This window comes from Rhinatrema bivittatum, chromosome 6, assembly GCF_901001135.1.
Source record: "Rhinatrema bivittatum chromosome 6, aRhiBiv1.1, whole genome shotgun sequence".
Classification (NCBI taxonomy): Eukaryota; Metazoa; Chordata; class Amphibia; order Gymnophiona; family Rhinatrematidae; genus Rhinatrema; species Rhinatrema bivittatum.
In genome coordinates this window covers 250104304-250131238 of record NC_042620.1, presented here as the reverse complement: position 1 = coordinate 250131238, position 26935 = coordinate 250104304, and the positions used below count along the sequence as shown (strand labels likewise).

The following is a 26935-nucleotide window of genomic DNA, read 5'->3' as shown; positions in this document are numbered from 1 at the left end:
GATCGGATGGCTCTGGCAAGGGTTTCAGTTTCTTAATGCATTCATGTAAGTACTGTACCATATATAATTGATGGGCCCTAATTTGGGCACTTAACATGGAACTCTGGAACACTTTCTTGCCAAAGATATCTAGAACTGTGAGGAAGCTAGACTCCTCCAAAACCAGGGGCAGCTTGCATCCTGTTGGGTTTATAGGCGACCAGGTGGGAGACTGCCACATTCTTATCTAGGATCTTTAAGCAGCTTGTATACCAGAATCGCTGAGTCTGCTGGCAGTTGCAGAAACTGCAACAACTCAAAGACATCCATCCTTGGGTCAGCTTCCTTCTGGACATTGATGTTAAATGCCTCTGCTAACTTGTCCAGGAACGTAGAGTAGCAGAAGTCTTCAGGAAGAGAAGAATGCTGAAGAAAGTCAGGCAAGGGATTTGACAGAATTCACACAGAATCCTCCTCTACTCCTGACCAATGGGAGACAGAAAGCCATGCTGAAGATAGAAATGGAGGCAGAGACCCCCCATTGCCTCAGAGGGGACTCTTTGGAGTCATAGGTCAACTGGGCCAAAGTTCCCTTTTCATCCTCTGCCACATAATGGGACTCCTCCAGAGGAGATGAATTTTGACTCATTTTCCATGGACTTAGACCTATGGCTAGTAATGCCTATGGCAAGGCATGCATGGTTTTGATCTGGGTGAAACTCCACTATGCAGAAACACTTCCTCCATCTTGGACAGAAAAGGCTCCAAACTTCCTGCAGCACTTCGGCATTATTGAAACCAAAAAGTTCTTCACCAATTCTGATAACTGGTTGACAGGCTGAGGAGCCCATTGGGCCAGGGTTGGAAGAGATTCATCCTCTTCAGAGATCCATATGGGCTCTTTCTCACTCTGTTGTAACACTGCCAAAGTGCTAGGCTCCGAAGTCAGCACCATTGTCAGCTCCAAGGTACTGTATGCTAATGGAACTGGACTCTAAAGAGTCTTCCATGCCGGGGTTTCTCCTAAGGTCTTCTGTGCCAGTGGAGTCTGGATTAGCACCTTCTTTAATGATGCCATGGCCCCTTGCATTGATGGTGCCTCAGATAGGCTACTGCAAGTCTCCAAGTCAAGTATGTCAATGGTGCCTTGGAGTGGGACCTTAATGCTGACACCACAGACAGTGCCCTCATAGGGCTGGGGTCTGGGCAGAAAAGGTGAGTTGTGTTATGGAAACTTTCTGCACCATTAAAGAAGAAGGTATTTATGCCATGGCCCCATTCTTTTTTGGGACCAAAGATGGTTCTACAGCTGCAGGTCCCTGCCTAGGTGCTAATTTCCGCTTCCTTGGCTCTAGTGGGGCCCACCCAGGAGAGGACCTCCAGTTTAGGTGCCTTACTCTGCACCACCTTCAGCACCAAAGGCTTTTTGCCTTGCTTAACTCCTGAACCACTGGTGGGGGGTAGGGATCTGTCGATCAGGCAGGGAATAAAGGGTGAGGATCCCTAGCCTGGCTCTACATAATGACGACGATGTCCCGCTCTGGGATGAGGAATGGCTCCGATACTTGGACTTGTACTGATACTTATCCCTGAGCACTCTTCTGAGGTCCCCCATTTTTTTATGCCCAAGACATGTGGCCACTATTGCAGCAGTTCGCTCTATCATGATCTAGGCCAAGCACTTGTAGCACATCTCATGAGAATCAGTAATGGACATCTGGCACACACAAATGCGGACCTTGAAAGCATTGATTGCAAGCTTCTTAGCTTTTGGTTTTTAACTTTGACATCCTTTGTGTATAAAGTAGGTTTTTTGGGGGGGGGTTTAAATGTGCCACATGCTAACTTCATGTAGTGCCCCCTAGTCTTTCTATTATCTGAAAGAGTAAATAACCGATTCACATCTACCCGTTCTAGACCTCTCATGATTTTAAACACCTCTATCATATCCCCCCTCAGCTGTCTCTTCTCCAAGCTGAAAAGTCCTAACCTCTTTAGTCTTTCCTCGTAGGGGAGTTGTTCCATTCCCCTTATCATTTTGGTAGCCCTTCTCTGTACCTTCTCCATCGCAATTATATCTTTTTTCAGATGCGGCGACCAGAATTGTACACAGTATTCAAGGTGCGGTCTCACCATGGAGTGATACAAAGGCATTATGACATTTTCCATTTTATTCACCATTCCCTTTCTAATAATTCCCAACATTCTGTTTGCTTTTTCGACTGCCGCAGCACACTGAACCAATGATTTCAATGTGTTATCCACTATGACACCTAGATCTCTTTCTTGGGTTGTAGCACCTAATATGGAACCCAACATTGTGTAACTATAGCATGGGTTATTTTTCCATATATGCATCACCTTGCACTTATACACATTAAATTTCATCTGCCATTTTGATGCCCAATTTTCCAGTCTCACAAGGTCTTCCTGCAATTTATCACAATCTGCTTGTGATTTAACTACTCTGAACAATTTTGTATCATCTGCAAATTTGATTATCTCACTCGTCATATTTCTTTCCAGATCATTTATAAATATCTTGAAAAGTAAGGGTCCCAATACAGATCCCTGAGGCACTCCACTGCCCACTCCCTTCCACTGAGAAAATTGTCCATTTAATCCTCCTCTGTTTCCTGTCTTTTAGCCAGTTTGCAATCCACGAAAGGACATCACCACCTATCCCATGACTTTTTACTTTTCCTAGAAGCCTCTCATGAGGAACTTTGTCAAACGCCTTCTGAAAATCCAAGTATACTACGTCTACCGGTTCACCTTTATTCCAACGTATCTGCTGTCCTCATAGATTTTTAGTTAGGTTTTCAAACAGACAGGAGCTTGTTGCATCCTGCCGTGTTTCTCATTTGTGGGATTTATAGTAAAGAAGTCTTCCCATTAGTGGTCAACCTCCGCTGACTTGTCTATTCAGACTTTAAGATTGCTTTGGACTCTTTTAAGCCAATTTTTGAGAATTCCTTGTAAGAACTTTTCATAGCCCTTTACAGTGGATTGGGGCGTCTGCTGTGTAAAGGAAGGTTCTGACAGAATTTTGTCTCCCCTCCAGAGGATAAAGGCTGTCTGGTGACCCGATGCAGAGGAAGTATATTTTTGCATTAACTGTCTTTTTGAACTATCGTCTCTGTTTGGAGGCAGGGACATTTTATTCCACCCTTCCTGCTTCTTGCTTGATTTTTTTCCCCTTTTGGGTTCTTATAATACTTTTTCCACCTGGAGCTGATAACCCATGGTACCTGGGAGTCAGTATGCCAAACCTTTGGAAAAAGGAAGTCTTAAATCCAGAAAGATACTGAGGCATTACAAATTCCATCTAAAGCAAGGGATCCCAGTAAAGTGCACTACCAGGAGAAACAAAGAAGATACAACATAAAGGTAACAAGAACTTTGTTGCCATTGAGGGACATTTTATATGAAGGAGGAAAGTGCTCACCAGGCCCTGTCTAAGGAGTGAAGGGCCCTTCTGGTGCTGTCTGGGGGTGTTAAGAGATGACTAAAGGATTTCTTGGAAATATTAAACCTGCCACTAACTTCTGATTACATTTGGGACTGTATACATTCTAACCACTTTCAGTGGGAAGATTTAAGAATTAAATTAGGAGGTAAAAGAGGACTGAACTGACTTAAAGCTACATAATCTGAGGAAACTGAGTAAGTGGAGGAAGAAGAAGAAATTTCAGTGTAAATAAGGAGGGCCTCCAAAGCTAGTGAAGTCACAAGTTTATTCTATCTCTCCGCTATCTTATTATTTATTGTTGGTAATCAATCGTGTAAGAGAGGTGTAAATATTATTAATCATCTGATCAAACTATCAGTAAAGAAGTTGGAAACCATCATTCTTCTCCTATGTGTTTGGTGGACACACCTGACAGATGGTTCTCACATGCGTGACACACTGGACACGTGACTGTCACAGGGCTAAACATAAAAGTACAGTTTGCATTCACAGGAACCCCCCTGACCCACTATTATGGATGTAAAGCAGAATTATGACATTCCCCGTACAACTCACCTTACAAAAAATATATTCCGGTTCTAGTGTCATCTCAGTAACAGCAACACAAACTCCAACTCCCAGGCTCAAAAGCCCTACTTATGAACAGACAGCAGTTTATCACCAATGCATGTCCTCTTGAGAAAACACAACAAATAAGACTGATACAAACGCTTACATGCTAGTAAAATACCTCACCTCGGTCACATACACAGAACCGACCTAACATACTCCCAGGACCTGCAGTAATGCACATAAACTAATCCGCACAGTTACACCTGTATTATGGAATGCACTCTAACAGGAGCAACCCTGTCTATGAAAAGGCAACACTACAAATATTAAATCAGGCCCTAAATACCACTACACCTCCTATTAGGAAAACAGAACTAGCCAAGCAGCTATTGATCCCAACACAGAAATAATTGTATAACTATACTAATAAGCAGAATAAACGTTTCACAACAACTATGAAGAGAATAATATCCAACAATTAGAAACTCATAAAAATTATTAAAAATTCTCCAAACATCAATAAAATATTTCAAAACAGCAAACACATCACATAATATTCAGTAATTAAAATGGCAGTCAATCAAGAAGAATAAATTTAAAAAGCAACCTTTACTAACCTCCTCCAGCAGCTCTCCTACTCCTCTTCCATACAGGTCAGTAGCACACACCAGAAGCAGTAGTGGCTGAAGCTCTGTATTCATGGTCCTCTTCCTTAGGGCCCATGACCAGTCTCTCACACACACATACCAGTCACACACCCATGACCAGTTTCTGTCTTTCACACACCAATCATCTCCCAACCAGTCTCTTACACACACACCAGTCACCTTCTCGAACAGTCTCTCTCTCTCATGCACACACACACACACAGGCTTCCCACTCCCATGTTCTATCTTACATATACAGGCTTCTCACTCCCATGCTGGGTCTCACACACACCCAGGTTTTTCACTCCTATGCTAGCTGTCGCCACATGCACAGGCTTCTCATTCCCATAATCACTTTCTTTCTCTCTCACACACACATACCAGTCACACACACATACTAGTTTCTGTCTCTCACATACCAATCATCTCCTGACCAGTCTTTCTTTTACACACTCACACACCAGTCACCTTCCCAAACAGTCTCTCTCTCTCTCATGCACACACACATACACACACACAGGCTTCCCACTCCCATGCTGTGTCTCACACTCACCCATACACCCAGGTTTTTCACTCCATTGCTAGCTCTCTCCACACGCACAGGCTTCTCATTCCCATAATCACTTTCCCTCTCACACACAAACACACTCCAGTCATCTCCCTGAGCAGTCACTTCCATTGTCTCTCCTATATACACACACACACACATCACCTCTCTGACCAGTTTCTCTCAATCACACACATGCTCTCGCTCACACACTTTACATAGATGATCTCAATCAAATGCTCTCACTTACACAGGCTCTCAGTCACAGTTACACATACACACTCTCAATCACACATACATTCTCTCACTTACAGACAGGCTGGCTGTCTCTCTTTCTCATTTCCTGCCCTTCCCCCCCGAGCACAAATGGTAGCTGCAGCAGCCTCCTCCTCTAACTCCCATAGGCCAAGAAAGAATTCTATCGGCCATGGGAGGCTAATTCTGCTGTCTCCTGTGCCGATTGCCGGCTGCTTTGGATTTTGCTTCAGGCCCATGCTACTGCTTCGGGTCGATGCTGCCGATGCTACTTTTCCATGTGACATGGCTCTTTTTCTTCTTCCCGCGCACCCCACTGCGCATCACCTCCTGTTCCGGGCCAGGGTGGGGGCAGGTGCAGGAAGAAGAAAAGGCCCAGCCGCAGTTGCCAGCCTCCACTAACACTGCTGCCGTTTCCTTCCGGGCTTGAACGTGCTGATAGCCCGGGCGGCAATGGCAACAGTGGAAGACTGTCCTTCTCTCACTCGGTGAAGGAAGAGGAAGGAAGAGCAGCAGGAGACTGGTAGCACGCGACACACCTGCCGCTGCTTGGTGACACACTGGTGTGTTGCGACACACCGGTTGAGAATCATTGCTCTAAATAACCATCAACAACTTCATGTTCACTGCCCGAACTTCTGGCCTCCTAGGTCCTCTGTAGAGTCTGCCAGATAGTCCCAGCTATGTGAGGGCCTTCATTTCTCCTAGAGGGCTGATATTCAAAAAAAGCAGAGCTCCTAAATTAGGTGCCTATTTTCAGCCAAACTTAGAAGCCTAAGTTTTCAGCTGAAAATTCACATAAATTTAGGGACCTAAAATTTGGGCATCAAAATTTAGGCCTGCTATTCATTTCCTAGATTTAGGCTCCTAAATTAGGTGACTAGTTCTGAAAGCTCCTAACTTTGTTTTCCCACCCTAACTATGCCCCTGTAGCCACTCACTTTATAGGCTACAGGGGCATAGTGCCTACATTTAGGCTTCTAATGAAACTAGAAGCCTAAATGTAGGCACTCAATGAATTGCCAAAGGGGCCAATTTAGGAAGCTAACTCCAAATGTTAGAAGCCTAAAACCTTAGAAAATGAGTCCCTAAGTCTACTGTTTATTTCTTTACTTGTAACTTGTCAGATAGACCCATCTGAAAGTTTGCTTCAATCATCATAGTCTGATCTAAATAGTTATCATTACTAGTGAGCTTTTTCTAGGTCCCCAGCGTAGTCTGCCAGACAGACCCAGCTACATAAGCAGCTGTGTTTCCATTAGGCCTATTTGATATTATTTCTAGTTATTATAGTAGTTGCAACCTGTCATGCAGACTCAGCTACTAGCTAATTCTGCCAACATAGCCTACCAGAGGAACCCAGCATGTGAACACAGGTGTTTCCAAATGTTTCATATTAACTCCTTTGCTATTCATTCTGGCAGCTGCAATACTCATTGCTGAATCAGTCAAGTACAGTGCATTAAACACTTAGAGGCCACGATTTACTTAACTTTGGTAACTGAATATCACAGTTTCATAAATCCTACAGTGGCCCCGGGAATGCCATGGCTGTAGATAGAACAGTATGGGTGTTGTCAGCCAAAGGAAGGCACAATCGCAGCCCGGAGCTGCAATCTTTAAAGGGGCAATAGCCCCATATGAACCTTCCCCTACCTCTTCTCCTATCACCAGCAGAAATTCTCTTTGCAAGTAATCAGCTCCCCTCCTGGATTGGTAGGTACCCCACTGAAGAGTCCAACAGAGGCTAGCCTGTTAACCCCAGTCCCAAACCATGCCTCGCTTCTCCAATGAGCTTCCATTTCGCTCCTTACCCCGCCCCTGCTCCAAGTAGGCCCCCCCCCCTATTCTAAACTCCACCTCCCCCTATCCAAACCACACCCCTGAACTGAAAAATATCTCTGGTCCCCTGGATTCTTCCCTCACTTTTTGGACCTCTACCATTACCCTAAGTCATCTAAAAGGTACCCCGTGATGTCATTCAAAATAGCCCTGGCTAACCCGAGGCTCCTCTTTGCTCTTTATCAGTAGGTTTAATGACTAAGCAGGTATCCTCTCCCAGTTCCTTCTTCTGCTTTGTGGCTTCCGTTTTGCTCTCAGTCTTTTGCATATCCTACTGGGAGATGGATTATTTTCTGGAGGTTCAACTCTACAGCAGGATGAACGCTTTACTCCTGGTGTCGACCTTGCACATTTACCTGGTGAGTTATACGTCCAGATTTCATCGTCATCAAAGTGGGTATCCCCGGAGATTGGATGTTCTCCAGGGAAGAATGCATGGGCTAAGGTGCCCCCTATGCCATCAAAGGGGTAGCCGTCTTCATGGTGTGAGCGACTGAAGTCAATAAGTATGTCCGCATCAGCTGAAGCCTCATGGAAGGTGATCTGTGTGTAGTTGCTCCACACATTCAGTGCATATTGAATGAGTTCGCGAATCAGGTCCGGAGACAGAGATGAAGTCTGAGGAAAGCTGTGCACCCTGACAGAGAACGTGAAGATGAGAAAAATGTCAGGCATGAGACCGCACTTTGGGACACTTCCTGATCTCCTCTTTCCCTTCCTTTGTCTCTCTCTTCTTGGCTGGCCTTAAACTGGGGTTTGTTTGGGTAAAGGCTGGTGACTCGTGCACAGTCACAGAACGACTTTAACAAATATAGATATGGGCACCTGAGATCTTTGATGCATGGCCCCACCTGATTGGCCCATTAGGGACTCAGAGGGGGTGCTCAGACACCAGGAAGTTCTTCCCAGATTTGAAAGGCTAGGAGGCCATGAAGCTGCATGGATCCAGGTGCAAGGCAGGGAGGTGCTGTCATTTAAAATGAAATAGAAAATGTCAATAACATTTCCTGTTTCGATTTCTTTTCGAAATGAAAGAGAAATGAATGAAATGCTGTTTGTTTTTCATTTTGTACCATCACCATTTGAAAAATAAATAAATTATATATATATAGATATATATATATATCTATATAGATATATATATATATCTATATAGATATATATATATATCTATATATCTATATAGATATATCTATATAGATATAGATATATATATATCTATATAGATATATAGATATATCTATATAGATATATAGATATATCGATAGATAGATATATATATAGATAGATATAGATATATATAGATAGATAGATATAGATATATCTATATAGATATATAGATATATATATAGATAGATAGATATAGATATATATATCTAGACTGCTATTTTACCATAGCCTCCCAGGCTTTCTATCTGAGGGCTCCCACAGGCTCTCACAGACCCTAATCACCCGTTTACCTTGCCTTAAAGCTGTGTCCCCTTCTCTGGGAGCAGAAGTGATCCCCAGTCACTCCTGTCCTGCCGGTGCCATTTCTTATAATGGTGTGGCCTTTTGAAATTTTGATGTACAAAAAATGAAACCATCAACGGGAAGATTTACTTATAACCTGAAGCCTAGACTGGATTGTGCCTAACCCCAAACAGTAAGTGTTTGGATTCTAAACTACATTGTATATTCTTTTATGACTGAAGTAGTTATAAGCCAGGTTATACATATGTTCAGCCTGTACGTAAATAAACCAGCATTTAAATATTATTCCTGAATGGCTGATTCCCTCAGGAGCTTCCAACCTGACATCTTTTGGGGTCTCCATCTCTATGTCTGTTGCTTTGCTTATCAGTTCGTCTGCCTCTTTCTATGAACACATATCTAACTATAGATATATAGATATCTACCTATAGCAGATTGTATTTATTTGCAGAATTTATAAATCGCCTATCAACCATTCCTAGGGGACTAACAATCTTTACATACACAATCTAATACATTACAGTACTTAGTACTAAAACAACAAAAGTATGCAAACAGCTAAAGCAAGCATGGATCAAGCAAACTATGAATAATAAAACTATGTAATCGTGTAAACAATGAAGAATATTTGTTTTAAAACAGACATAAAACAATGAAAACAATACATTTAAAATAAACAAAATATACATAACACGCCCTGGGGTGCAAACTATATCTTTAAAAACCATAAAACCTGCCGTGTTGCAATAGAATACCTGTTGTAATTGCATAATAGCTGCAGAGTACTAATGCAGGCCATCTTCTGAATATCAATCCATACTATTAAAATGACTAATCTTCTTTAAAAGCCTGTTTAAATAGGAATGCCTTTACTTTCTTTCTAAATGCTTTCAAACTCACTTTGGACCTGATGTTATCAGGTAACCTATTCCACAATTCACAGCCAGTCACAGCAGATGTGCGCTTGCGTTTTTCATACAAATGGAATATTTTAACAGAAGCAATGTCCAAGAAATTCTCTCTCTCAGATCTTAAGGGCCTCTATGGAGTGTACATTTTTAACAAGGCTTTAACTGAAGGAGGAACGATAACTACTTGGAAGATTAACATCAAGATCTTAAACCTCACCCGCCAGAAAATAGGCGGCCAGTGCAAGGACTTCAAAATTGGAGTGAATTGTTCTCTTCTTGAAACTCTGGTAATAATACAAGGAGGGCAGTGTTCTGAGCAATTTGAGGCGCCCGTATTGTTATCTACATGCAGCCCCCTCTGGGTGCTTTACACAGAAAGGGACCCTTCTCTTGGTAACGTCGGGGGAGGAATTCTCTTCAGCCGCGGTGATTTTCTGCCAGGTCATTGACCCGGGACCTTTGTGGGCTTCGCTTCCTTTTTCCTGTCGCAGCTGGAGAGGAAAATGGAGGCTATTACTAGGCCCTGGCTTAGTACTTTTTTTTTTTTTGTAAAAAAATCATCGTGGCTCGCTTCCTAAAATCAGGGTTCACAGATACATCAGTGTTATAATTATACATGAGAGCTGCTGGGTTTAAGGAAGTAGGTGTAGATCTCAGGGGATAACAAAAGGAATAGAAAAAAAACATCAGCAATAAACATGGACAGGAGAATTTTCAGCACAATGTCCATAAGTAAAAAAGCATTTTGCCTGTGCTAACTGGCAGCGTGAAACGTGCTGGTCCTCAATGTGGCTAAAGGTCCGCACATTGTAGAGCAATGTGTGGACGTTTTGCCGCATTTAGATCAGTGGTGTAGCCAGAACTGAATTTTTTGGGGTGGGGAGGGGGTGGGGCAGGGGGAGGCAAGGGTAACATAGATGGGCAGTAGGCATACAGGTCTAGCCCTACTAGTTGTACTCTTATTGATAAATAATGCCTTAGGGTGCACCCATCAATGGATTTCTCAATATTCTGCATCATGCCTCATGAGAGACACTTTAACTCAATTACTGACAGCGCTTACCAACAGTAAAAATGCCTGATTTTCATGCAAACGTCTTTTCAAATTGACGCACAATACTGCCAGTACTTGCATACTCTCTAGGATTATAAAAACATATCTGCACGTGCATGCTACTTTTATTCATGTAAGTTACCTTTATGCGTCACCCCTGCATAATTCTTTGAAAAAATTCCCTCCATTGTGTATACATACAAAAAAATGTCAAATTCTGGTGTCACCTCAGAAACAGCAAAACAAATTCAATCCACTGCAAAATACTTTGTGCAGTAAAAAAACACCTACAAACCCGCCCCCCCCCCCCCCCCCACACACACACACTTAGAACCTTGCCATACCATAACGCACTAAATCTCAGGACTCAAACAGCAGCAGTCTTATCGAAGACTAGGGCCTGTGCTTCACTCGCCAACACTGCCAGTGGGGGGGAATGGGTAGTGGGGGCACTGTATCCCACTTGTACTCTCCACTTTGTCCTGCTTTTCCTCTCCTCCCCCAATTTTTATTGAGGTTGTGGTTGTGTAGGTGAGATGAATGTGAGAATGTTAGGAGAGGGTAGGAGGGGTGTGTGTGTGTGCGCACACTCCACCTCGCACTTTCCATGTTACCCCCTTCCTTTCCCCATGTGTGTGCTTGTTGGGGGGGGGGGGGAGTGTTCATGTAGGTGGAGGGGGGTGGGGTAGGGTGTGCGTGGGATGGCATTTGTGGGGATGGATGGAGGAGGGTGATGGGCAGTGGGTAAGCAAGCGGTAGTATGTATGCTGGGGGGGCAGTGTCTGTGAGATCATGTTTCTCCCCCCCCCACACACACACACACACTCTCTACTTCCTTCCCCTCTCCTCCTCCGCTGTGTATGTGTATGTGTGTGTGTGTGTGTATGCGCGCGTTTGAGAGGGTTGGTGAGAGTGGTGTAGGTGGGAGGGTGGGAGAGTTGGTGGGGTATGTGTGTGTGGACTCGGAGCAGTGGGTGTGGGAGGATAAGGTTGTGTGAGGTTGGAGGTACAGTGAAGGTGTGGGTATATGGAGGGGAAATGAAAGAGTAGATGGAAGGCTGTGTGTGCACACAATTTTGCTGTCGTTCTCCACTTCTCCCTCTCCATGTTCCCCCTCCTCCCCCAGACCAACTCCCTTTCTTCTCACTCCTATAACTCACCTCCTCTCCTGTCTTCTTCTCAACAAACTCCTCTGACTCATGCCTGCCCTCCTCCTCCTCCTCTCCCCTCTTTCCACCTCCTGCCTAGTGGAGCCTGAGAAAACCCCCCACCAGCCTTTCCATATCTGCCGCTCCTCTTTTCTCTTCCTCCGGTGGGGTTTTGGAAAGCCCAAAAGCCTTCCTGTTGCTGCCCGCCACTGATGACTGTGCCAGCCCAGGCCCTGCGCTGCCTGAGGAGGTCTCCTGTGTGAGATTCGCTGGGTGCGTGAAGGCGCAGACGCACTGCGATGCTCACCTTGGTTTGGAGGTTGTGGGAGTGGAATGTGGTGGCACAGTGGATTTGTGGATGGGGTTTGTGTGGGGGTGTGTTTGGGGGGGGGGGGATATGTGGGAGCATTGGGGTGTATGAGTGGGTGGGAATCAGTAATATGTGTTGTGGTGATCGTAAAGGTGTGAGGTGTGTGGGTGCTGGTCGTGGTGTCAGTAATATGAGTGTTCAGTCGGGTGGGATAGGTTGGTGCTCCTTGGTAAGCAGGTGTGCCCTCTAGTCTTTCTATTATCCCAAAGAGTAAAAACCGATTCACATCTACCCGTTCTAGACCTCTCATGATCTTAAACACCTCTATCATATCCCCCCTCAGTCGTCTCTTCTCCAAGCTGAAAAGTCCTAACCTCTTTAGTCTTTCCTCATAGGGGAGCTGTTCCATTCCCTTTATCATTTTCTCACTCTCACACACACTCACACACACACACATACAGAAGCACCATTCCTTTCTCACACACACACACACACACACACACACACACACACACACACATACAGAAGCACCATTCCTTTCTCACATACACACAGAAGCACCCTTCTGATCTAAGGCCCCAGCTGAACAGCACCGGTGTTCACTTCTTCGGCCCCTGCCGGCCTCGATTTTAATTTCTTCGGCCCCCGCCCGGCGGAGGCCAAAGAAAAGAAGATGGGCGCCGCCCTGCCAGCCCCCACCGGAGACCAAGCCAGTGGGGGCCGAAAAAATGAAGATGGGCGCCGCCGAGCCAGCCCCCGCTTGAGGCTGGCTGGGAGGCGCCCATCTTCTTTTCTTCGGCCTCCGCCGGCTTCGATTTTAATTTCTTCGGCTCCCGCCGGCTTGGTCTCTGGTGGAGGTTGGCTGGGAGGCGCTGAGGCTGGGCTGAGGAAGAGCCACGTGGTCGAGACCACGTGACCAGCTAGACCGGCCCACCGGGGGAAGCCCATCCCCCGATAGGCAAATCCACCCCTGCCCTCTCACATGCTCTCATTCTCACAGGCTCTCTCATGCACACACACATACACACAGAGGCTTTGTGAAGTGATCAGATTTGCCGATGACAAAATTATTCAAAGTTGATAAAACAGCACAGATTGTGAGGAACTGCAGAAGGACCTTGTGAAACTAGGAGACTGGGCAACTGACTGGCAGACGAAATTGAATGTGGAAAAAAGCAAAGTGATGCACATAGGGAACAATAATCCCAACTACAGGTACACAATGCTGGGTTCTGTATTGGGAGTCACCACCCAGGAAACGGACCTTGGAATCCTTGTAGACAATGTGTTGAAATCCTCTGCTCAGTGCATGGTGGTGGTTAAAAAAGCAAATGGAATGTTTGAATTATCCAAAAAGGAATATAGAATAAAATGGAAAATATCATATTTCCTCTGTATCGTGCCATGGTGCGACTGCACCTTGAGTATTGTGGGCAGTTCTGATCGCCCCATCTCAAGAAAGACAAAGCAGAACCAGAAAAGGTGCAGAGGAGGGCGACAAAAATGATAAAGGGGAAGGAACATCTCTCCTATAATGAGAGGCTGTGCGGGCTGGGGCTCTTCAGATTGGAAGAGAGACGGCTGAGAAGGGGACACGATAGAAGTTTATAAAATCTCTGGGAGTGAGTAACAGGAATTAGATCTTCCTTATGGGATCTGCCAGGTACTTGTGACCTGGATTGACCCCTGTCAGAATCAGGATGCTGGGCTCGATGGACCTTGGTCTGACTCAGCATGGCAATTCTTAGGTGTTTGTGTTAACTGTATGTAGAAATGGATTGGGTTATAGGGGGTGTAGCAATACTGGTGAATGACAAGTTGTGCAGCTGAATTTTGGAAAGGTTGTAGCGGAGAAAGATGGCTCATTGGGAGACCTGTGAGGAGTAGGATGCCTAGTCTAAGTGGAGAGACTGGATAAGGGTTTTGGTAACATGTTCAGAATGGAAGGGAAGATTTTGATGATACAGACAGAGAAACAATGAGGTCGACATTAAGTAGGTTACATTTCAACTTAGCTGGCTAAGCAGATAAGTGAGGGTTAGTGTGGGGACATTATGGGGTACAGCCACTTACCTGGCTTACTTAGCCACATAAGTCTAGGCTAGATATTTGGCTGTCCTATTTTTATCTGCATACACTTATCCAGCTTTCTGGGTCTGTGGGAAAAATGCTTAGTGTATGAACCCCTTAGTATCTCAAATCTAGGCAAATAAACAACAGGCTTAAAATTTAGGTGCCTACATTTTAGGATCCTAAATGTATGTGAATTTTCAACTGAAAACTTAGGTCCCCTAAGTTCAGCTGAAAACAGATGCTTAACTTAGGTGCCAACATTTAGAGGCTCAGCTGTCTCTGAATATCAGCCTCAAAATGTTTTAGCAGTGTTCTGGATGTGTGTACAGAAAGAAAGAAATGGATCAGAAGATGACCAGAGAGAGTCGGATCGGAGGGCGCACTAGAAGTGTAGAGTACTTGGATTTCAGTAAGGCCTTTGGCACAGTTCCACCCAGGCAATTTAGAAATAAATTGAACGCCCTTGGTATGGGTTCTAAAGTACCTGACTACGTTACAAAGTGGTTGAGTGGGAGGTGACGAAGGGAAATGGTAAATGGAGCTCACTCCGAGAGGTGGGGGGGGGGGGGGGGGGGTGTTACTAGCGATATGCCGCAGAGATCGGTCCTTGAACTGGTCCTTTTTTTTTTTTTTAACATTTTTGTAGCTGACATTGCAGAAGAACTGTCGGGAAAGGTCCGTCGTTTTGCCAATGACATCAAAATCTGCAACAGGGAAGACAGCCGAGAAGGCATGGGAAAAGATGAGGAGGGTTGTAGCAAAACTTGAAGAATGGCAGCTAAGATTTAATACTAAAAAAAATGCAGTTATGCGTTTAGGTTGCTGTGGCATGGCTGCCACTACATGGTGTTCTAGTACTTTAATTCTAAGGGATATGTTTTAATGGTCTGCCTTAATGTTAAAGTGTTTTATCCCTAAACCTAACAATAGGAATGTCCTGAGTACCAGGCGTCAGTCTGAACTTACAAATGGGAATGACCAGCAGGGGGAGGTCCCTGGCGGGTCGAGCCCCATAGAAGGTTCTGCTATGGGATTTTTTTTTCTAAAAAGGTTAAACGTTTATGGTACCTATAGAACTGGGAAGGTTCCAGAGGAATGGCTGAGATGGCTCAGGGGGAGGGTGTGTGCATTGTGTGTCAGTGGCAAGCATGAATTTGGACCAAATGGTTGAAGTTTTGCTTCTGGTATAAATCTGTGAGTGTGGCCTGAAAAAAGGGGCTGGTCCCCGAAGAAGGAACTCGAATGGTGTGAGAGTCAGGAGGGTCCAGGCCAGTGGCGTACCCAGAACTGATTTTTTGGGTGGGCAGTAGGCATGCAGGTCTGAGACCTACTAGTTGTATTCTTAGTGATAACTAATGCCATATACTGCACCCTACAATGGCTTTCTAAGTTGTTGCAACAGCCATTATGCATCATGCATGAAACTTTAAAACATTTTACCTCAATTATTTCAAGCACTTACCAGCATTAAAAATTCCTTATTAATTTGTATTAATTTATTTTATAGTTATTGCAGTTTATTAATGCACAAATATATCATGTAAAAAGAAAAGAAAACAATCAGATCCAATCAATCATGTAATAAAACAAAAATCAATGTATTCTTTCATAAATCCTCTTTGCAGAAAGCCAGAAATCATCATAACTACAATAAAATAGCATTAATCATCAGAACAGGTGCAGACCAGAGCAATTCACATTACAGCCAACATGAAAAAAAATATTCAAATTCCGGTGTTACCTCAGCAAAAAATATCCCTCCACTGCTAAACATTTTGTGAAGTAACACAAACTCCTGCAAAAAAAAAGACATCTAGAACCTTGCCATACCATATAGTCACAGTACTGACTCTCAGGATTCAAATAACAATAAGCTTATGAAAAATCAGGAAAGCAAATACTACATCAGGCCCTAGAACATTAATACATCACCTACTGGAGTAACAGAACAAGCTGGACTGCTACAGAGAAATTACATGCTAGCAGAAATACTATAACTCAGTCACACACAGGCAAAACAGAGGCCGACTCTTAATATAGAAATAAGGAACTACAAATTAGATACAGAAACATGCAGACAAAAATGAAATAGAAAGCTTGAGAAACTAGACTGAACAGTGGAATACTGAAGAAAGAGCAAAATACAAAAATATAAGAAATGCACATTCCCAAAGATGGCAATTGCTAAAATCTCAAAATAATTTTTTTTGCCCTTGTTGTCTGATCTTTGTATTTTTCTAATCAGTTGGTCTCAGTCTCTTTTTCCCCACTTTTCCTTTGTTGGTCATTTCCTAATTCCCTTGTAGGGTCTCTCTTCTCGTTCTGTTTCTTCGCCTACTGTCTTCCTCCCTTCCTCTCACTCTCATATGCTCTCCCCACTAAACACTCACTCTCACATTCTCTACACACACAAGCTCTCACTCTCACATGCTCTACCACAAACACAAACTCTCACTCTCATATACTCTCCCCCTACACACAAGCTCTCACTATCACATTCTCTACACACACACATACACACAATCTCTCACTCTAATATGCTCGACCATACACACACTCACACAAGCTCTCACTCTCATGCTCTACCAAACACACACACACACACAAACTCTCACATGTTCTACCACAACAAGCTCTCAGTCTCTTAACACCCCCCCTCAGCTTCCATTCTCACACACACAGATGCACACCCAGGTTCCCATTCGTATACACATACAGCCGCACACCTAGGCTCCCATTCTCACCCCCAGACAGATGCACACTCAGGCTCCCATTCTCACTCACATATGCACATGCCCAAGCTCCTATTCTAATCCACACACACCCCCAGGCTCCCATTCTCACCCCCCCCCCCCACACACACATTCAAGCTCCCATTTTCACCCATACAAACAGGGTGGCACAGCTGAACTCCTACTTCTGCCACCATGGGGATGGGATTCTGCAACTGCCTTTCTGCTCCGGCCCTCCTCTTTGCTGTCATGGGGATGGGATCCCGCAACGGCATTGCTGATCCTGGCTCCAGCCCTCTTCCAGGTCAGACAGCCCTGGTTGAGTGGGCCTGAGCCCAAAGTGGGTGGGCCATGGCCCACTGAGGCCCACCCGTGGCTTCACCACAGGTTCAGGCCACAAGAGAAAGAAAGGAGAACAATTAGTGCTTCACCCAGAAGCACTGCTTGAAGGATACAAGTGGATTACAAGTGTGAAGGAGGGAAGAAGTGGACTGTGAAATCTCATCTGAGAGTGCCATCTGCTCTCATGGATGTTGAAAAGTGCTGCAGAAGTCAAAGATTACTGGAAAAGCAAGAAGAGGTTTTGAGCTTGGAGATTTTTCTCAGGAACTGTGCTAGTGGGGTTGGCTGGATCAAGGGGAAAAGCACCAGCTGGCTATTTCTTCACAAAGCTCGATCCTAGCTCTGTCTCAGGAGCTGCTTCAGAAAGGAAGTGTTTGAAATCCTAACAACTTCTAAAAACTGAGTAACAATTTGAGATTTCTGTGTCATAAGGAGATAACTATCCAGGACTTGGGTCCTCAAGTGAGAGAGAAAGATACTAGGAGGCAAAAGGAGTGGAGTGGATTTTGAGTGGGGCCTCCTGTGGTAGAGGAGTGAACAAACACTAGAAGTTGTGTGAGCTTGAACTGGGCCCTGTAGGCACTGGGAGTAACCCCTACAAAACTGATCACAGGAGAAGTGAACCAGAGTTTTCACTAAGACTCGGGGAGTAAACTACAGCCCAAAGGATACTTTTGAAAAAAAGAGTAAGACTGATTTTTGGGATTTGAACTAAATGGCCAGTGATGTGATTATGTTTCTGGATTGTGGACTAACCATAATCTGTTTTGGTTACCCATTTTTATTATTATAACAAGAGACTTGAAGACAGTGGAATTTTTATGGATGCGTCCTTAGTCAGTTTGGCCTTTCAGGAGATCCTATCCCCAACCTACGCCTTGTGAGAGACTTTTCCTCACGCTGGGATAGCCAATCAAATGCTATCCAGGGCTAGGAAGGTGGCACCCTGGCACAGGTAGCCAATCAAATGCTATCCAGGGCTAGGAAGGTGGCACCCTGGCACAGGTAGCCAATCAAATGCTATCCAGGGCTAGGAAGGTGGCACCCTGGCACAGGTAGCCAATCAAATGCTATCCAGGGCTAGGAAGGTGGCACCCTGGCACAGGGCCTACACTGTAAACACCCAAGAGAGAGGTACAGTACAGAAGATGTAATTCTTCTAAGCCCAAAAGAAGAGTGGGATCAAGGGGTGATGATCTTAAGATGTCTGAACAGGTGAAAAAGGTGAAGGCAGAAGCCAGAAAGATGTATGAGTGCATAGAGAGAGAAATGGTCAGCAGAGAAAGGAAGGTGATAATTGCCCCTGTATAGGTCCCTGGTGAATCGTCACTTGGAATACTGTGATTAATTGTGGAGACCGCACCTTCAAAAGGATATAAACTGGTTGGAATCAGTCCAGAGGGGTATTTACTAAAATAGTCAGTGGTCTTTGCTCTAAAGCATATGGAGACTTCATGATCTAAACATGTATATTCTAGAGGAAAGGTGATATGTAGAAACATTTAAATACCTCCAAGGTTTCCATGCACAGGATTACAGCCTCTTTCAACAAAAAGGAGGCTCTAGAATGAGGGCTCATGGGACGAGGGAAAAAGGGGGTAGAATCAGGAGTAATCTAAGGATATATTTCTTTACAGAGAGGGTGGTGGATGCATGAAACAGCTTTCTTGTGGAAGTGGTAGAGACAAGAACAGTGTCTGAATTGGAAAAAAAGCATGGGATAAACACAGAGGATCTCTGAGGGAGTGGTAGGGATTGTAAAGCTGAATTGGATGGGTGGGTGGGCAGACTAGATAGGCCATATAGTCTCTTTCTGCCGTCATATTTCTATGCTGGATGAGGGGAATGGGAAAATAACAGTATTATCCACAGAAATAGAGAGAGAGGGGGAAGAGGAGAAGTAAGTTTGGAGAGGGGGAGAGGAGAAGTTCAGTCTTGGTCATGTTAAGTTTAAGGTTGTGGTGGGTCATCCAGGCAGCTGCACCAGATAACTAAGTCCCGCCTCCCCGCACCCAGGATCCTTAATGTCACCTTCCCCCCATTTACCTCTTGAAGCCCTGATCCTAAATGTACACCCACCCTGACTTCATATTGGCAGAATCTGGAACTTGAATCTGTAGCAGGGGAGGGATTTCCTAGAGGGGTTTCAGATCAGGGGTCAGAGTAGCTAGATATTAAGGGGGGGGGGGACAATAACCAAAACTACAGTTTATCAATGGACAAAACAATGTTTTACCTGCATAAATGGGCTTTTTGAAACTTAACTTCTACGCAGGTAGAAGTATCATATTCTATTGCAATTGCATGCTTCTAATTATAACTTGCATTTCATCGTTATTACAATGCTTTGATTACTTCCGATTATAACTTTTATCTTATTTGTATTATCATGCTTGTATTACTTCTCTAAGGTGTTCTGCTTCGATCGAAATTTGTAAACCGTTATGATGGCGAAACCGAATGACAGTATATATAAAACTCGATAAATAAATAAAATAAACAAACAATGTGCACTGTTCAACCTGCATGCACACACATACTGTGCACAGGCCTTCTTGCAAGCAGGGTTAGGTCATGGGAGATAACAATGTGTCTTGTTTTGAATTTTTAAAACTTCTTGTGGTTTTGTTTTTTTTTTTGCTGCAGAAAAAGAAGGTGAAAATGTTTGCCAGGTACTTTTTTCTTGTAACAATAATCAAAGCAAAACTTCCTGTATAGTTTTGTTTCGATTACCGATGCAAATCCTCGAATAAAAATTACCTGCAGTGTTTGCACCAATGTGGTCAGTTTATTGCCCCCCCCCCAATGGCTTTGGAGAGTAAGTGGCAGACCATGGGGAAGGATTAAGGATTGGATTTTCAGGGGGTAGGCGGCAGACTGAACATAAGAACATAAGAAAATGCCAAACTGGGTCAGACCAAGGGTCCATCAAGCCCAGCATCCTGTTTCCAACAGTGGCCAATCCAGGCCATAAGAACCTGGCAAGTACCCAAAAACTAAGTCTATTCCATGTTACCATTGCTAATGGCAGTGGCTATTCTCTAAGTGAACTTAATAGCAGGTAATGGACTTCTCCTCCAAGAACTTATCCAATCCTTTTTTAAACACAGCTATACCAACGGCACTAACCACATCCTCTGGCAACAAATTCCAGAGTTTAATTGTGCGTTGAGTAAAAAAGAACTTTCTCCGATTAGTTTTAAATGTGCCCCATGCTAGCTTCATGGAGTGCCCCCTAGTCTTTTTACTATCTGAAAGAGTAAAAAACCGATTCACATCTACCCGTTCTAGACCTCTCATGATTTTAAACACCTCTATCATATCCCCCCTCAGTCGTCTCTTCTCCAAGCTGAAAAGTCCTAACCTCTTTAGTCTTTCCTCATAGGGGAGCTGTTCCATTCCCCTTATCATTTTGGTAGCCCTTCTCTGTACCTTCTCCATCGCAATTATATCTTTTTTGAGATGCGGCGACCAGAATTGTACACAGTATTCAAGGTGCGGTCTCACCATGGAGCGATACAGAGGCATTATGACATTTTCCGTTTTATTCACCTTTCCCTTTCTAATAATTCCCAACATTCTGTTTGCTTTTTTGACTGCCGCAGCACACTGCACCAACGATTTCAATGTGTTATCCACTATGACACCTAGATCTCTTTCTTGGGTTGTAGCACCTAATATGGAACCTAACATTGTGTAATTATAGCATGGGTTATTTTTCCCTATATGCATCACCTTGCACTTATCCACATTAAATTTCATCCGCCATTTGGATGCCCAATTTTCCAGTCTCACAAGGTCTTCCTGCAATTTATCACAATCCGCTTGTGATTTAACTACTCTGAACAATTTTGTGTCATCTGCAAATTTGATTTGGGAAGAAGGTGGCAATAAAGATCCAGAGCTTTGGGTGGAGGGAAAATGAAACACGTTGACTAAGGCTTGGTGCTTCTGGAGATAAGTAATGCACTGGGAGAAGGCGACATGAAGACCTGGGGTTTCAGGGGAAGTTAGGGTGCTAGATCCCTTTGAAAATCCACCCGCTAGCTTACTGGCAAAGCTCTGAAATGTGGCAAAGAATTATATAAAAGGGACTGATGTCCATCTGTCTGTAGGTACAATAACTCTACACAAAAGGGATGGAAATTCGCTAAATTTGGCCTGGAATAAGAAAAATTGAATCTCTCAGACCAGTGTGAAAACCAGAAACATTGAATCACTATTTTCAAAGAACTGAGCCTTCCAAATAAAATCCCCATTGTTTCTATGGCAAACTGTTAGATACTGTAGGAATGCTGACCGCTGCTCCCTTCATTATTCTTCCAGCACTTTGGCACAGAGCAACAGAGGCAGACAAAGGGAAGGAAAAGTAACTGAAGCAGCTGAGAAAGGATGGCACCAAAGGCATTTTGAAAGCCACCTGCCTATACTTTCACAGTCATGTGCACACATGCCCCCTCATATACACACTCAGCTCTACGCCCTCATACATATTCACCCCACTCATCTGCCACCTACCCACGCATGTACCTCATGCACACCAAACACTCACACCTCTTACCAACTCTACCCACACCCCACACACTCCTACATCCATCCATACACCACACCTCTCCACACACACAGCATTCATATGCCCCCTAATCACCCACTACCCATCCACACATCCATAATCCTCCAAGCACACCACACATACCTATAACTCCATACCCGCCAACACATACACTCCACACACACAAACCCACGGCACACAAACTCCTACATCCCCACCCCACACATGTTTACATCTACCTTCCTTCCAACAAGTCTGGTCCAGAGCGACCCAAGCAGACAGAGAGATAAGGAAAAATATCTGAAGCAGCTGACAAGAAGTAGCACTGAAAGCTCCATTCCAAGTCATAGGCCTCACACTTTCAAAGGAATACACACACGCCAAAGTCCTACTCCCCATACATACCCAAACATCCCCACACACACACACACACACACACATACATACAGCCCAAATCCCCTCTCACAAATCCATGTTTACATATATAACATCTACACATACACACAGCCACCCATACCCCCACATACACCCACCCCCACATCCTCTATATGTACCCACAACACACACCATATACCCACAGTCCACACACCATACCCATGTACCCCACATTCCCCCACACACGCTCTTTCCTAAACATACATAACCCACTTCCAATAGCTCCCACACATCTCAAATCACATACACACGCATACCTTCCAAACATCTCTCCCATATATTGACTTTCCCCACATCTCTCCATACTCACATGCATATAGCACCAGATACAACCGCCCCACATACACTCACAGACACCCCCCACGCAAACACACACCACACAGCCCCATAGTGCAATCATTATTTCATACAGCTAAAATCATGTTTGTTAAATAATTAGAGGCACATCCCTAAAGCAGAGGCATTGATAATGCTGAGCAGTTGGCCACAAAAATTACATGATATGATTGATCTGCAAGATTTTCCCCTTTCTAGTGAAATCTCCTGGCAGCATTCAAATGTTTTTTTGAGGAAAGGCCTCTAGAATCAACTTGGGAGAATTAAATTTAAATAATTTGGGAAAAGATGCAGAGACTTCGCCTTATAAATGTCTTCCAAGTTACGCCTTGTCTTAGTGTACGAGTAAACCACCTAGGAATGTTGATACAGCGGGGTATAAATTCTGTAAATAAAGAAATAAACTTTGTGAAAGAAGGCTAGGGAATGTAGGCTGACCACTTCCAAGGCTAGGATAGAAGCTTGGAGGGAGATATATAATTTCCCCCCTTCTCAAACTGTGAGATAAATGGGAGAAAGGATTGTTCTGGAACAGAGGGATCGCCAGCATTCCAAAAGCAGGAAGTGCCTGCACACCCTTGTATAAAGCTGTGTTGGAAAGCACTTCTGAAGCCTTGGCTTTGCATGCTTTCTCTGGCTCTCTCCTTCTCTTCCGGTCTTTTCATCTTTTTTTCCTGTCTCCTCATCCTAGTCAGCGAATCTTCAGCAGTGCCCCACGAGATAAACTCAAACACTATTTTCATATCTCCCTTACTCACCTCTTTTCCAGAGATACTCTTAAACAGTGTCTCCACCAAGGCAGGATATGGCCTTTTCAGCCCTGTAACAAGCTTAGCAAATTCCTAATCACCACTCCTACCAGTGATCTCCAGCTGAAGGAGCAGAATCCACTCTTACTATGCTAAAGGAGAATCTCTATCATATCCAGCAGCAACAGTAGTATTAGCCTCCAAATGAAACTGCTAAGAAGAGGAAACTTACTTCCATGTGAGGCGGTTCTTGGACCACACTGTGCCACTAAGAGCATAACGCTTCTTGCGCCGTCTCATGAGCTCTGAGGTGCCAATGATATCCGGAAGGGAACAGCGGGGTCTCTGCATCATCTCAATGGTGTTGTCATCTGAAGAAAATGAGACATAAACATAGAGACAGAGAAGACCAAGAGAGAAAAAAAAAGAGAGGGGAAACATAAGAATGTAAGATTTGCCATATCGGGTGATACCAAAGGTACATCGAGTCTAGTATCCTGTTTCTAACAATCACTGTTCTAGGTCACAAGTACCTGGCAGGATCCTAAACGGTCAACAGATTCCATGATGCTTATCCCAGGGCAGTGAATATCCCCATGTCCACCTCAATAATGATTTATGGACTTTTCCTCCAGGAACTTCTCTAAACTTTTTTAAAACCCAGCTACATTAACAGCTTTTACCACATCCTCTGGCAACAAATTCCATAAATTTATTATGCTCTGGAATTTGTTGAGTAAAAAAACATTTTCTCCTATTTGTTTTAAACATATTACCTAGTAACTTCATTGTGTGTCCCCTAATCTTTGTACCATATGAGAGAGTAAACCACTGATTCAAGTTTACTGTTCCACTCCAATCATTATTTTATAGACCTCTGTCATATCTCCCCTCAGCCGTCTCTTCCTCAAGATGAAGAGTCATGACCTCTGGAGCTGTTCCTCATAGGGGAATCATTTTATCCTCTTTATCATTGTGGTCACCTTTCTCTATACTATTTCTGCTACATCGTTTTTGAGATGAAGTGACCAGAATTGCACACAATACTCAAGGTGCGGTTGTACCAAGGAGTGATACAGAAACATTATGATATTCTCTGTTTTATTCTCCATTCTTTGCTTAATAATTCATAGCAATCTATTTGCTTTCTTGGCTGCTGCCACACTGAGCAGAAGATTTTAACATGTTATCCATGACGATGCCTAGATCCTTTTCCTGGGTGGTGACTCCTGATGTGGAACCTTCCATTGTGTAGCTATAATTTGGGTTGACCTTCTCTATGTGCATTACTTTGCACTTGTCCACATTAAACTTCATCTGCCATTTAGATGCCCAGCCTCCTGGTCTCACAATCTTCTTGTGATTTAACATCTTTGAATAATTTTGTATCATCAGCAAATTTGATTCTCTCACTTGTTCCCATTTCTACATCATTTATAAATACGTTAAAAAGCAGTGGTCCCAGTATAGATCCCTGGGACACTCCACTATTCACATATCTCCATTGAGAAAATGTACCATTTAGTTCTACTTGTTTTCTGTTTTTTAATCAGTTCTCAATCCACAACAGAAGATTGTCTTCTATCCCATGACTTTTTAATTTCCTCAATTCTCTCATGAGGTACTTTGTCAAATGCTTTCTGGAAATCTAGATACACTAAGTGGCTCACCTTTATCCATATGTTTATTCATGAATTTAAAAAAATGTAACAGATTGGTGAGGCAAGACTTCCCTTTCCAAATTCATGTTTGGCTTTGTTCCATTAAACTATGACTATTTATATGTTCAGTAATTTTGTTATTTATAATAGTTTCAATTATTTTCCCAGCACTGACATCATGCTCACTGGTCTGTAGTTTTCTGGATCTCTCCTGGAACCCTTTTAAAAAAATTGATATTATGTTGGCCACCCTCCAATCTTCAGGCAATATACCTGATTTTAATGATAGGTCTGCAAATTCATTTTTCAGTTCTTTCAGGACTCTGGGATATATACCATCTGGTCCAGATGATTTGCTACACTTTAGTTTGTAAATTTGCCCTATTACATCTTCTAGGTTCACTGAGATTTGTTTCGGTTCCTATGAATCATCACCTTTAAATATCACTTCTGGCATGAGTATCTCCCTTACATCTTCTTCAGTGAAGACTGATACAAAAAATTCTTTTAGTCTCTCTGCTATGGCCTTGTCCTCCCTTAGTACCTCTTTTACCCCTCAATCATATAATGGTCCAACTCTCTTGTAGTCTTGATAAGTTTTTGTTTCCACATAAAACTTCTTTTCATATTCTGCCTTTAGGGAAAGACAAATGGAGAGACCGTCATAAAACAAGACAGAGAGAAAGAAAGACAAATAGGGAAAGATATGCATTCAGACAACGACAGAGATAGAGAGAGCAATGAATAGGAAGAGAAAGAATTGTAAATTCCTTTAAATAATGTACCCAAAGAAATAGCATCAGATGTGTACCTGAATTTCCCATTGGCTCCTGTTAATGACTGATTTTTTCAAGAGCATGGGCATCAATTACCTAATTATGTCTGCTTTGAAAGAACCATCCAGAAACCTAAAATTAAATACATTAGTTTAAACTAGCAATGTACTTGGATAGAAATGATTATCTCATAATAAGCTAACAAGTGTTTAAGGATGCACATTTTTTTTGAATTAATGAAGTGCTTTTCTTGGGTAAATTCATTTTTAGCAATCCCTAAGGTTTGCATCTTTAAATAATGTATTTAAATTCTGTGCTAGCATAACAAAGGTAACCTAACTCCTTTGTTGGTTTTCTTAAAACTAATATTTTTTTATAAAAAAAACAAAACCTAAATGAATTCTTTGTATCAGTTTTTACTGAGAATGATGTTGAACCATTTTTTCTAAGTGATGACTCAGAGGAAGTTTGAATATGGAAGAGATATTAGACCAAATTGTTAAACTAAACAGTATTTACCCCATAGCTTTAAAGGAATTCATAGGTGAAACTGCAGACCTTCTACTAGTTATCTATAATCTATTTGAGGGTAACAAATGTAATGCCAATTTTCAAAAAAGGCTCTGGGCTGGCTTGAATAACTAGAAACCGGTGCCCCTGACATGTATGCCTGGCAAAATGATGGAGGCTATAATTAAGAACAAAATTACTGATCATACGAACAAACAAGGCTTAATGGGGAAGAGCCAGCACGGATTTAGTAAAGAGAAGTTGTGCCTTGCTACCTATTAAAGTCTTGGAAGGTTAAGGTGAGCCAAGTGATGTATTATATTGGATTTTCAGAAGGCATTTGATAAAATCCCTCATGAGAAACCTAAAAAGTAATTTGATAGGAGGATTTATCTTACTGTGGATTGATTACAGGTTAAAAGGAAACAGTAGGACTAAATTAATCAGTTTTCCCAATGGAGAACGGTGAACAGCAGTGTGCCCAGGGTTTTGTCTTTGGACTGGTGTTCTTTAACTTAATCAATAATGATCTAGAGAAGGGAGTGACCAGTAAAATAATCACATTTGCAGATGACACAA

At 43.2% G+C, this 26935-nt stretch overlaps 1 protein-coding gene across 1 annotated transcript in view; it reads right to left on the bottom strand.

Moving 5' to 3' along the window:
- Nucleotides 1-26935, bottom strand: part of MMP25 (matrix metallopeptidase 25) — a 109416-nt gene that overhangs the window by 52065 nt on the left and 30416 nt on the right. The window contains exons 3-4 of the mRNA XM_029606779.1: nucleotides 23642-23780; nucleotides 7651-7931 (exon numbers count right to left, since the gene is read on the bottom strand). Coding sequence (XP_029462639.1) covers nucleotides 7651-7931; nucleotides 23642-23780 — 420 coding nt within the window. The remainder of the gene's footprint in view (nucleotides 1-7650; nucleotides 7932-23641; nucleotides 23781-26935) is intronic.